Below are 12,163 nucleotides of genomic sequence, written 5' to 3'. Positions count from 1 at the left end.
TTTGTTACAAACTCTACCCGTATGAGTTGTTGCCCCACGTCCGTCTCAGGGTCCACCCCAGCAAACTGCTGCAAATTCTTCCTAATTCTGTCTAGGAAGTCCGTAGGGGTTTCCTCCGGGTTTTGATGATTATCAAAGGCCTTGGTAAAATTGTGCCCCTTCGGGGCTGCGTGTCTTATTCCTTTTATTCAATATTCCCGCATGTCTCTCATGTTGCGCTGTCCTTCCTCCGTGTTCTTATCCCACTCGGGGTCGGTGAGGGGAAACTTCTGCTCCCCTCTCTCTCCCAGACCAAGAGCGCAGCTTGTCGTATCATCTGACGCTCCTGGCTAGAGAACAATGTTTTCATGATGGAACACATCTCTTCCCACGTGTAAGTATTCGGACCCAGGAACTGATCCAATTGTTCAGCAAGTCCCATGGGGTCCTCTAGTAGACCCTTCATCTCCCTCTTGAAATTCCGTACTTCAGTACTCGTCAGGGGAACGTTCACATATCCCGTCCTTCCTTCCTCGCCCCCCATGGGCACTTCCCGGAGTGGATTCATTCTTGCAATCGAGACAGGGTTTTGTCTGTGACCCTTTTCAGCTTGAGATCTGGTCTGTACCCCTGAGGTAGTTTGTGATTCCTCTCCATTTTCTTCCCCTTCCCCTGGATCGTCGTCACCCGAAGGAACATTCTGTAGTGCAGACGGGGTCACGTAGGGCGGCGGTAGGTGATCTAAAGGGTCCCATTCTTTCTGCCCTTTCGAGTCTTTATTGGTTACCTGCATTTGGCAAGATATCGTAACCGGTAGCCAACAAAGGGCATAATCACTTTCTTCCAGATTAACATCAGGTTTTGAATTGACATATAAAATGAGGGCTTGCCGGACCCAGTCTTCGTCAGTACCGAATCTAGGCCACCACACTGAGTCGCCCTGAATAGGTTTCTGGGACCACTTTTGACAGTATTTTACCATCTTCCTTTTAGATTTTCCCTTTCTTCCACCCTGATCCCAATTATTTAGCATTTTCCCTAACGGACTATCGTCAGGTACCCCGGGGTATGTGTCATTGTCCCTGTTTAAGCCTACCTTTCCCTTAATCGCCTTAGATCCCTTATTTCACATTTCTGAGGACTTCGTATTTTTCCCGTGATAATCTATCACAATGTAGCCAATTCCCGGACCTTCAGTCCGTGATCGCCCAGGTTCCTTTGCAGGCACCCCCGGTCTTTGGATTCCTGTGTCCTACGTCTCTGTGACACAAATCACAGGCACCCCGTAGGTACACGTTCCTCCTCAAACACTGTCTCTGCAAAATCCCTCACAGGCGAGCCCCGGTCTCTAGATTCCTGAGTCCCACGTCTCTGTAGAAAACAAAATCCACAGGCACCCCGTAGGTACCCAGTCCTCCGGAAACACGGTCCCCGCAAGTTTTTTCTTACCTGGGTTCGGTGCACTGAAATTACTCGATCGTTAACCGTCCCCACTGCCTCGGGTACACCCCTCCTTTGTTTTCCTGAGCCTCCCGGATATCACTCGCGGGGCGACAAGCAAGGAATCAGGGACTGCCGAACTCGGCAGGGTGCACCTTCTCCGATATCCTTCCTCAACTCCCCTTGCGGCCGGAGTGTTGATCCCGGATGACGAGCCCCCAAGTTTTTAGAAACGAAAATCGCTTCTCAATAATCGCTCGAGACAAATTCAGGAAAAGAAAGTTTTATTAACAAGTCAAGTCTGCAGAGTCAGGCACCCTTAAAGAAAAGGCGTGCTGAGGCTTACAAAGTCTCCCATTATATACAGTACAAGTCCCTCCTCTCCTTGGCTCTAACAAGCCATGAGGTTCACATTCTTTAAAACATCATTATTCTTATCACAAAGTCTGCAACAAATGTCTCCAGACCCTCCCCTCCCTGGCTCTAACGAGCCATGAGGTTCACATTCTTAAAAACATCATTATTTTTATCACAAAGTCTGCAACAAATGTCTCCAGACCCTCCCCTCCCTGGCTCTAACGAGCCATGAGGTTCACATTCTTAAAAACATCATTATTTTTATCACAAAGTCTGCAACAAAAGGCTCCAGAGTCTCCAAAGTTTGTTGTTTTTCTCACCCTGTAGTCTTATCAGTGAAAGACTTATTCTTCTCTGTCTGTGCTAGCGGTCTTATCAATCTGTAGCAGATGTCTCTCGGGTCGTTTCCCTATCCTGGAGTCTTATCAGTCAAGGATTCATCCTTCCCTGCCTGTGTTAATGGTTTCATCAATCAAGAGCCTGTTTGGTTTTTACTCTGCTCACAAATTGTCAGCATTCTGCACAATTTAAACTATTCTACTTTTGAGTATATAAAATGTTCTAGAAAAGAAACAAAAGTTTTGTCTTTTATTATAGATCAGTCTGTGGTCCAGGCACATCTTAAAGTTTAAACCGAAATTACCTCTCACACCTATGATATTTTAATTTAGTTTTGGATCGAGTAACGTACATTGGTACCATTGCTCCCCAAGACTCCTTGACATATTTGCTGGGTGCCTACATCGATCTGCATGTTAATAGATTTTGTCTCAAGATCTCACTGAAAGGCTTGTTAGGTACTCCCTCCAGCTCTCCCATAAATGAATCATAAGCGATGGTGCCTTTAATATGCAAAGCAGCCCTAAGGGCTCATGTAAGCTGAAAATAACCATTAGCTGTTTAATTAAAACTACATTTTTATTCCTTCTTACTTTTGCAGTCACATAATGAAGATTTACGAAACTTGAATCTTGCCGGTCATGTTGGATTTGACAGTCTTCCAGATCAGTTAGTCAACAAGTCAACAACACAAGGATTTTGCTTTAACATTCTTTGTGTCGGTGAGTAAAATATGAAAGCACTAAAGAAGGAGCTTTAACCTAGAGATTCTCATGTCGACTAAATATCACGAGAGAAACACGCAGTTGTTAGTTAAGGAATAAAAGTCGGTCATAAAGTTAGGAGAGCCTTTTTTTCTGATCGTGAATGAATTGTCTTTTTGAGTTTTTGTTTATGTCTACTTAACCTGTAGTTTAACTCGTTTCCAAAAGATAGGAGATGGACAGTAGAGCACATTTTTGGTACTATATTGAAGTGTCAGCCTTGCTGGGAAAGGGATGAATGTGGAACCCTTCAATGTGGAACGCAGGATTGTCATTGCAAGTAATCTTATAACAGAGTATGCACTTAGTGATGTGCACTTGAATAATGATGGATGAGTTTGAACAATGAAGTTAATCAAAGGGGGTTAGTGCGAGTAAGTACTCAATAGACCTTCATCTGTGTTTCTATTGAGGAGCAGCACTCTCGAATTGTGTACAGGAATTCACAGGCTGCTTAGTAGTGATTTTATGACTACATTATGACTCTCATTACCTTCTGGGAACTCAGAATCAGGCCTAACATTCACAGTATTTGCTACTGACTAGTTTGATTTATTTATGTTCTCCCTCCCTAAAATGCTTGTATGGAAATCACATTTTGAAAGTTAACTCTGTGTTTCTAAGATTACTCAGTGAATTGCTTTGGATTAAATGCAAAATCTTAAAAATTTATTCATGCAATGTGGGCACTGGATGGACAAGCATTTATTGCTCATCCCTAGGGCCCTTGAGAAAGTGGTGGTGATCTGATTTACTGATGCCAGATTTCTGCAGCATTTACCAAAAATCCAGATGGATGGGACAAAAAAGTCCTAAAAATAGTTCACCCACTAAGTCCTGGGATGCAACTGCGTTCTAACATGGTCTGTTTGGCTAATGTTACTTGCAAGCATAAGCGTTTCTACCTGAGGAGGTTATAAACACTGCCTGTTTCATTGTGGAATTTTTTTTATTTGGAGGGGGTTGATGGAGTAGACTTTGGAATGGATTGAACAACTCAAATAGTTTAATACCCGCCCCCTGCACTCATTTTCACTTTTCAACCCCATCAAAGATTTGACTGCATGCTACTGCATTGGAACATTTCGAGGGTGACATATTAAGAGCCTTTGAAACCTAACCTCAAACCCAAGCAATTAGATATATTGAAGTGCAAGTTTTGGGTCAGTGAAGTGCCCAGATTCTTGATCACAAATACACCTAGGAGAAAGTGAAGACTGGAGATCAGAGTCGAAAAGTGTGGTCCAGGAAAAGCACAGCCAGTCAGGCAGCATCCGAGGAACAGGAGAGTTGACATTTTGACCATGACCTCTTCATCCTGATGAAGAGCTTGTGCTCAAAATGTCGACTCTCCTGCTCCTCAGATGCAGCCTGACTGGCTGTGCTTTGCCAGCACAAAACTTTTTGACTCTCAAATAAACCAGTCCACTGTTAAACTTAAAGGATGTTGCACTGGAAATCAAGCCCTGCTATTCCCAGAGTCGTAAAAGGTAAAGATTTTATAAATGTACAGAGAATTTCCCTAGCTATACTGAACCAATTATAAGAATAAGTTTCAATCAGAATAAATAGATTATTGAGTTAATTAAAGAAGCCTGGTGGATATTTGTACAAAAGAGAAGTTGACTATTTTGATAATTGATTCAACAAATTTATATACTGTGTACAACTGGAGTAGTGGTGCTTGATTACCAGAGCACTCCTCCTATCACAGTCATAACAAGACAGTATATTGAAGGAATCTTCAGATTCCTGAAGAAGGGCCTGTGCCTGAAACGTCGAATCTCCTGTTCCCTGGATGCTGCCTGACCTGCTGTGCTGTTCCAGCAATAAAGTTTCAACTTTGATCTCCAGCATCTGCAGACCTCACTTTCTCCCCCAGTATATTGAAGGAAGCTTCCTTTTGGCAAGGGGTCTTGAACCAGAGCATGCCAGTATAAAACGAGTTTAGAAAAAACTTCATGCTGTTAGGTTATTTTTCTTGAGGTTCTTACACAACTTGTTGCAACTGCAAGACACCAACTTCTGTGAACAGCCAAACTTTATTAAGCAAGTACAAACTTTTGGAGGAACCCTTAACACAGTTTGCAGGACCGTGTCAAGAGAAGTCTCTGAACGTGGGAACAGTTCTACTTTGTAGAGGATTTTACATCACCATCAGTAATGCCCACAAGACCACCCCTGCCACTCCCTCATAGTCACATGCCATTCAAGACACAATGTAGCGATTTGATTATTTCCAGAAACAATGAGATTAGATCATTCTTTAACTGCTGGAGATGGCTATGTAAGTTGATTCTGAATTGTAGGAGATAGCTATGTAAATTGTTTCTGAATTGTAGGAGATAGCTATGTAAATTGTTTCTGAATTGCAGGAGTTGGCGTCTTAAGTTTTTTACATTCTGCCTGCAAGACAAAAAAGCACCTCCTTCCACCCTGCCTCCTGTAAAAATGTTATCCCTTATTCCCAATTCCTCCGCCCCGCTGCATCTGCTCCCAGGAGGACCAGTTCCACCACAGAACACACCAGATGGCCTCCTCTTTTAAAGACTGCAACTTCCCATCCCACGTGGTTGATGATGCCTTCTCATCCACTTCCCGTACCTCCGTCCTCGAACCCCATCCCTCTAACCGCAACAAGGACAGAACCCCTCTGACCCTCACTTTCCACCCCACCAACCTCCATATACATTGCATCATTTCTGCCACGTACAAATGGACTGTACCACCAGAGATATATTTCCCTCCCCACCCTTGTCCACTTTCCGTAAAGACCATTCCCTCTGCGATTGCCTCGTCAGGTCCATGCACCCTCCCCTCCCGGCCCCTTCCCATGCCACCGCAGGAATTGCGAAATCTGCACCCACACCTCCCTCCTCACCTCTGTCCAAGGCCCCAAAGGAGCCTTCCACATCCATCAAAGTTTCACCTGCACTTCAACACATGTCATTTATTGTATCCATTGCTCCCAATCCAGAGTCCTCTACACTGGGGAGAGAAAACACCTACTCGCAGAGTGCTTCAGAGAACATCTCTGGGACACCCGCACCACCAAACCCCACCGCCCTGTGACGGGACACTTCAACTCTCCCTCCCACTCAGCCAAGGACATGCAGGTCCTGGGCCGCCTCCTTTGCCACTCCCTAACCACCTGATGCCTGGAGGAAGAAAGCCTCATCTTCTGCCTGAGGACCTTCCAACCCCATGCATCAATGTGGATTTCACCAGTTTCCTCATTTTCCCTCCCCCCCCAACCTTATCCAACCCCCCCCATTTATTTCTCCATCCCCGAGGCTCCCAGCCTCATTCCTGATGAGGAGCTTTTGCCAGAAACGTCAATTTTCCTGCTCTGATGCTGCCTGACCTGCTGTGTTTTTCCAGCACCACACTCTTGACTCTAATCTCCAGCATCTGCTGTCCTCACTTTTACTTAGAGAAACATACCACCCTCCCCTGGGACATCCAATTTCTTACAGGTTATCAGAACAAATGAACCCTTTAACATCTCAATGCAATGAATGTTTAGGTACTGCAGTAAACCCTGAGGAATGGGCAAAGGAGGGGAACTAGCTGAGTTACTGTTTCGGAGAGCTGGTATAAATGTGGTGGTTTAATAGCCTTCTCCTATGCTCTAAACTTTCAATGATTCTGTATCCACATCGTTACACTGGAACGTTTAGCCTGGCTATCTGTCTTTGGGTATTGACAGATATTTGGGTTTTGATGGTACCATGTGAAAGAAGGTATATTGCTGTGTTATAATCTTTCAGTGCCCTATCCAACATTGTAGTGGGAGCAATGTTGCCACAAAGCCTTGCAGTAGTTTACACAGGCAGCTCACCATCACTTCAGGGCACCCCAGAGTTGGACAAGAACTGTAGCCATGGCTGCACGGGCCATGTTCTGAGATCATTTCAAAACCACAACAAACAGGAACAGGACCTTTTGGCCCGTTGAGCCTTTTCCGCTATTCAATAGGATCATGGCTGATCCTACATTCCTCACATCCACTTCTCTCCATTTTTCCCTTAACCGTTGATTCCCCTGCTGATCAAGAATCTGTCTCTGTCAGCCTTAAATATACACAAGGACTATATCCTCTCTGTGGCAAGAAGTTTCAAAGACACTTAACCCAGAAGAAATTCTTCTTCCGTTTCAAAAAATGACAAAATATCTGTTAAAATATAATGATTAGGATGTCAGGAAAAAGAAAGGGATGAATGTACATGGAATGGTTAAGGTAAAGACTCATTTTCTGGAGTGCAATTGTATTAGGAAAGACCTACTTTATACAGCTTAGTATAGAGCCATTCCAGATGAAGCAGCAATCTGCTTCATCGTGGCCCTCATGTCGCTTAGTGTCAACTGGAGTGAGTTCCCAATTTAACTCTTGGATAAACTACCTGTCTCTTATAAAATTCAATTCTCTTTTTTTTTGTTGTTTCCCCCCCCCCCCGCCAAACTCCTGTTTTATATATTATAGCAGGGTAGATTTCCATTTGCTGCATTGATTGCCAGCTCCAGTTCCTCTGACAATTCCATATGCATTCTTGCCTTCTGTTTCTCTTATGTTGCAGTGAGATTTCTGAAAAATAAATATGACAACTATTATTGTTCATTTTGGAATGTTCAGTTCCAACGGAAATGCTCTGATGGTGGAGTACTTGAATCAGTTATATTCATTTTGGAAAATCTTTTGTCTCCATTGCAACAATACTTCAATCAAAAATTCATTTTTCTGTCTTTTTTTAGCACTGAAAATCCCTTGGAACACTGGATCACTTGATTGACAAATTGTTTATATTGCAAAGTTGAGTGCTGTTTGGTGTATGTGAGAGATCTATGGAAACCACCTTGTTAAAATTGCTGAAGTCTTGTATTCACAATTTGATCACAAGCTCAGCGAACTTTGTATGAACACAATGGTTACTTTGTCAGTTGTGCTGATGCAGCACATTTGTGAGGTTACTTCAGATGTTGCTTTTGTAAAGTTAAAACGGCCTCTGTGTTTAGGGCCAAGAGCCTCTTTAATTCTTTTACTGTAGTGTCTGGGCACATTGTTTATGTGCACAGGGTCCTTTACATGTTTCTAACACAGCTATCCATGTGTGATGATTTAGAGGTCAACTTGTGCAATGGCCTACGGGAAGTTTTGGATTACTGTGCAACAGCGGAACGTATAGGGAGCATTGCTTTGGCATCTTGTATTTTGTTTAATGATGTTTTCCTCCGAGTGAGGTGCAAATGAATTCCCAGCATGAATTGTAGATCACTAGAAGTGTGGTGGGAATAAAGAGGTAGATACTCGGTGGCTCCAATCAATTTTATTCATATAAGTGAAACTCTCAACACCTAAGAAAACGGTAAAAGTATTTGTGGCTTCGTGCATCAGTGTTTGATCACTCTGGGTTTCACTGCGTCGTACAGAATTACTTTATTTTCATTTTTTAAAAACTTGACAATTTCATAAAACTGACCAAGTGGAGACTGTGAAAAATAAGGTTGAGTAAATGGGAAGGAAACAACAATTCCTACAGAAGAAATTCCTACTTTTTCTAATGGTAAAACATTAGGACAATTCTGTTTCATTTTACTGCAAGATCACAAGGTCAATGAAAATGAGGAAGGCCATTCAACCTATCCTAATTACTCCCTGTAGAAAGATGAAATGGACAAACTTTCTCATCCACACACCTTTCTGTTTTAAAAAAAAATGCCATTCGTGTTTACAAATCAGAGAGGCCTTTTGGATAATCATTACTATATCAACTGTTTTACAGAGAAATCAGAAGTAATGTCACTGGTCTCCCGCAACCCCCCACCCCCCCCAACTCACACGCTTCCTTTATTTATCCACTTTCCCTTAGAGTAACAATACATTGTTTCAATGAGACTCGGGCAGAACATTCCATATTTCAACCATCCTTTGTAAAGAATATTTTCCTAATCTGTCATTGTTCACTATAGTTTCACCCAATTACTTTCTCGCTACTTCCCAAACAGTGCAAATGCTCCTTCCATGTGGCTCAATGAAGAACGTAGGAGGGCCTGTCCGGAGTAATATCAGGTATACCTAACAATGAAGTGAACCTGGAAGGGTTACAACGTAGGACTATCTTTGTGTCAAACAGCGGAAGCAACAAGTGATAGAGTTACGTGACCCCACAACCAACAAATCAGATATAAGCTCTGTAGTCCTGTAACATCCAATCAAGAATGGCAGTGCACAATTAAGCAACTCGCTGGAAGAGGAACTCCCAAAATATGAATATTCATCTGCTAGATTTCTTGTACCATGTTACTCTAATGTCTTGTGGACATGATATTTTTGTGAATTGATTTCAGTAATAGGACTTATCTCATTTGACTTCTCTGTATGGCCAAACTGAACAAAACCTTTTCAGGAACTTCTTTAATACTGTCAGATCATCTGTGGATGATGATCTTTCTTCTTATCGTTCTTTATCCTCAGCAGTTGCCAATTGTCAATTAATATCCTAAAACATTACTACAGTTGCTGGATTAATAGTCTAGTGATAATATCACTAGGCCACCGCCTCTTCCAATCGAGTTTATTCAGGACTGAAATCAGTACATTTTTGGATGCAGAGGTAATTGAAAATGTGACAGAGACATAGTGTTTGAATCTGGCATTAATTTTAGGTATTTCTGTTTTGACTATTACAAAACCATTGAAAATTTCTGATTTAAGGAAACATCTGTTATGAATTATAGGCAGACTAGATCAATTGCTTAGAGCTTTTGTGTATAATTTTTTAAAAAATGGCTACATATAACTCTCCTCACCATTTCACCAATAATGAATTAAATGAGTTTTTAAGCATATTTTAAAGTATCATTTTAAAAATATCTTTAGGTGAAACTGGTATCGGTAAATCAACATTAATGGACACTTTGTTCAACACTAAATTTGAAAATGCACCAGCCTCTCACACTGAACCCGGTGTTCGGTTGAAATCAAGCAGCTATGAACTACAAGAAAGTAATGTACGGCTAAAGCTGACCATTGTCGATACAGTAGGATTTGGAGACCAGATAAACAAAGAAGACAGGTCAGTTTTTAAATGATTGTTGTTGAAAATATTGCATTACATTTCTGCACCCAACATCACTGATGCTGTAAGCATTTCCAGTACCTAACCAAGATGTTATTCTTCAAGTTGGAATTGACATAATGAGTGCAAAAATCAGTTTGATCCTGGAGACCAATAATTTCCAATCCTGTGCTTATCAAATGTCTACATAGTGGGCTTTTCCTTAGATGCCATTAAATGGTAATCTGGAGTGAGGCTAGCAATGGGGGGGTGTGTGGGCAGGGTGGCTGGGGGATGCAGGTAGGAGGTGATTGTGATAGGTTGATGGGGAGGGTGGAGTGGATAGGTGGGAAGGAAGATGAACAGGTAGGTCAGGTCAAGAGGTGGTGCAGAATTGGAGGGTTTGATCTGGGATGAGGTGTGTCTGGGGAGATTTGGAAATTGACAAAGTCAGTGTTGATGCCTCTTCCCAACGAGGAAGAGAAGGTGTTTTTCCTCCAATCGGCAGATGGCTTTGATTTGGCAGTGAAGGAGGCCCAAGATTTGCATGTCCTTGGGGAAGTTGAAGTGGTTGGCAACAGAATGATGAGGTTGGTTGGTGAGTGCAGACCAGATATGTTCCCTGAGCCGCTCTGCGAATTGGCACTCAGTCTCCCCGATGTAGAAGAAACCACATTGAGAGCAGCAGATGCAGTAAATGAGGTGGACTGATTTGAAATGATCCATTGGGGCGCTGGATGGAGGTGATGGGGGGAGGTGTGGGTGCAGGTTTTGCACCCCATGTGCTGCCAGGAGAAGGTGACTGGTGCAGATGGTGGGTTAGTGGGGAATATGGTGCTAACGAGGGAGTCGTGGAGGGAATGGTCTCTGCGGAATGCATTTGGGATGGGGTGGGACAGATATGTTTGATGGTGAGGTCTGACTGGGAGACAGAGAAATGGCAGAGGATAATGCACTGCACCTGGAGATTCATGGGGTGGAATATGAGGACCAGGGAGGCTCTAAGCTTGTTATGGGGGGTGGCGGCATGTGGTTAGCACTGCTGCCTCACAGGCCAAAGGAACCCAGGTTTAATTCTACCTTCTTGTGACTGTATGTGGAATTTGCATTTTCTCCCCATGCCTGTGTGTGTTTCCTCCCACAATCCAAACACGTGGATTAGCCATTCTAAATTGCCCATAGTGTGCAGGCTAGGTGGACTAGCCATGGGAAATGCAGGGTTACAGAAATACAGTAGTGGGGTGGATCTGGGTGGGATGCTCTTACAGTATGGACTCAATGGGCTGAATGGCCTGTTTCTATACTAGAGGGATTCTTTGATTCTATACCTTAAATAACATACCAGTTGTTTGCATTTCAGCTACAAACCTATCGTTGAATACATTGACGCACAGTTTGAAGCCTACCTCCAGGAAGAATTGAAAATAAGGCGTTCCTTCTACAATTATCCTGACTCAAGAATCCATGCCTGTCTCTACTTCATTGCGCCCACAGGACACTCGCTAAAATCTCTTGACCTTGTTACTATGAAAAAATTGGATAGTAAGGTAATTGACTGTCAAATCTCTAAAGAAAATATTAGTCAACTTTTGAAAGCATGAGGGATTATTTACAATTTATAGTCTGAGTACAACGGGATCTTGATCAAATGGGCCAGTCGGCGAGGAGTGGCAGATGGAGTTTCATTTAGATAAATGTGAGGTGCTGCATTTTGGAAAGGCAAATCAGGGCAGAGCTTATACATTTATTGGTAAGTTTCTGAGGAGGATTGCAGAACAGAGAGACCTTGGAGTGCAGCTTCATAGTTCCTTGAAAGTGGAGTCACTGATAGATAGAATAGTGAAAAAGGCATTTGGTATACTTTCCTTTATTGGTCAGAGCATTGAGTATAGGAGTTGGGAGGTCATGTTGCAGCTGTACAGGACATTGGTTAGGCCACTTTAGGAATATTGTGTGCAATTCTGGTCTCCCTCCTATTGGAAGGATATTATGAAACTTGAAAGGGTTCAGAAAAGATTTACAAGGACGTTGCCAAGGTTGGAGGGTTTGAGCTATAGGGAGAGGCTGAATTGGCTGGGGCTGTTTTCCCTGGAGCAGTGGAGGCTGAGGATTGACATTATAGAAGTTTATAAAATCTTGAAGGGTATGGTAGGGTAAATAGACAAGGTCTTTTCCCTGGGGTGGGGGAGTCCAGAACTAGAGGGCATAGGTTTAGGGTGAGAGGGGAAA

General features: G+C 42.9%; 1 protein-coding gene across 11 annotated transcripts in view; it reads left to right on the top strand.

The window, feature by feature from the left end:
• The window catches only part of LOC122552637 (septin-11), a 118,375-nt gene that overhangs the window by 63,921 nt on the left and 42,291 nt on the right, over nt 1–12,163 (top strand). For all 11 annotated transcript variants that reach the window (XM_043695423.1, XM_043695438.1, XM_043695459.1 and 8 more), the window contains exons 2-4: nt 2,717–2,837; nt 9,757–9,952; nt 11,295–11,481. In XM_043695423.1, coding sequence (XP_043551358.1) covers nt 2,717–2,837; nt 9,757–9,952; nt 11,295–11,481 — 504 coding nt within the window. The remainder of the gene's footprint in view (nt 1–2,716; nt 2,838–9,756; nt 9,953–11,294; nt 11,482–12,163) is intronic.

Source organism: Chiloscyllium plagiosum, chromosome 1 (genome assembly GCF_004010195.1).
Source record: "Chiloscyllium plagiosum isolate BGI_BamShark_2017 chromosome 1, ASM401019v2, whole genome shotgun sequence".
Taxonomy (NCBI): Eukaryota; Metazoa; Chordata; class Chondrichthyes; order Orectolobiformes; family Hemiscylliidae; genus Chiloscyllium; species Chiloscyllium plagiosum.
Note: the sequence above shows the minus strand (reverse complement) of the source record. Positions and strands in the feature narration are given on the sequence as shown.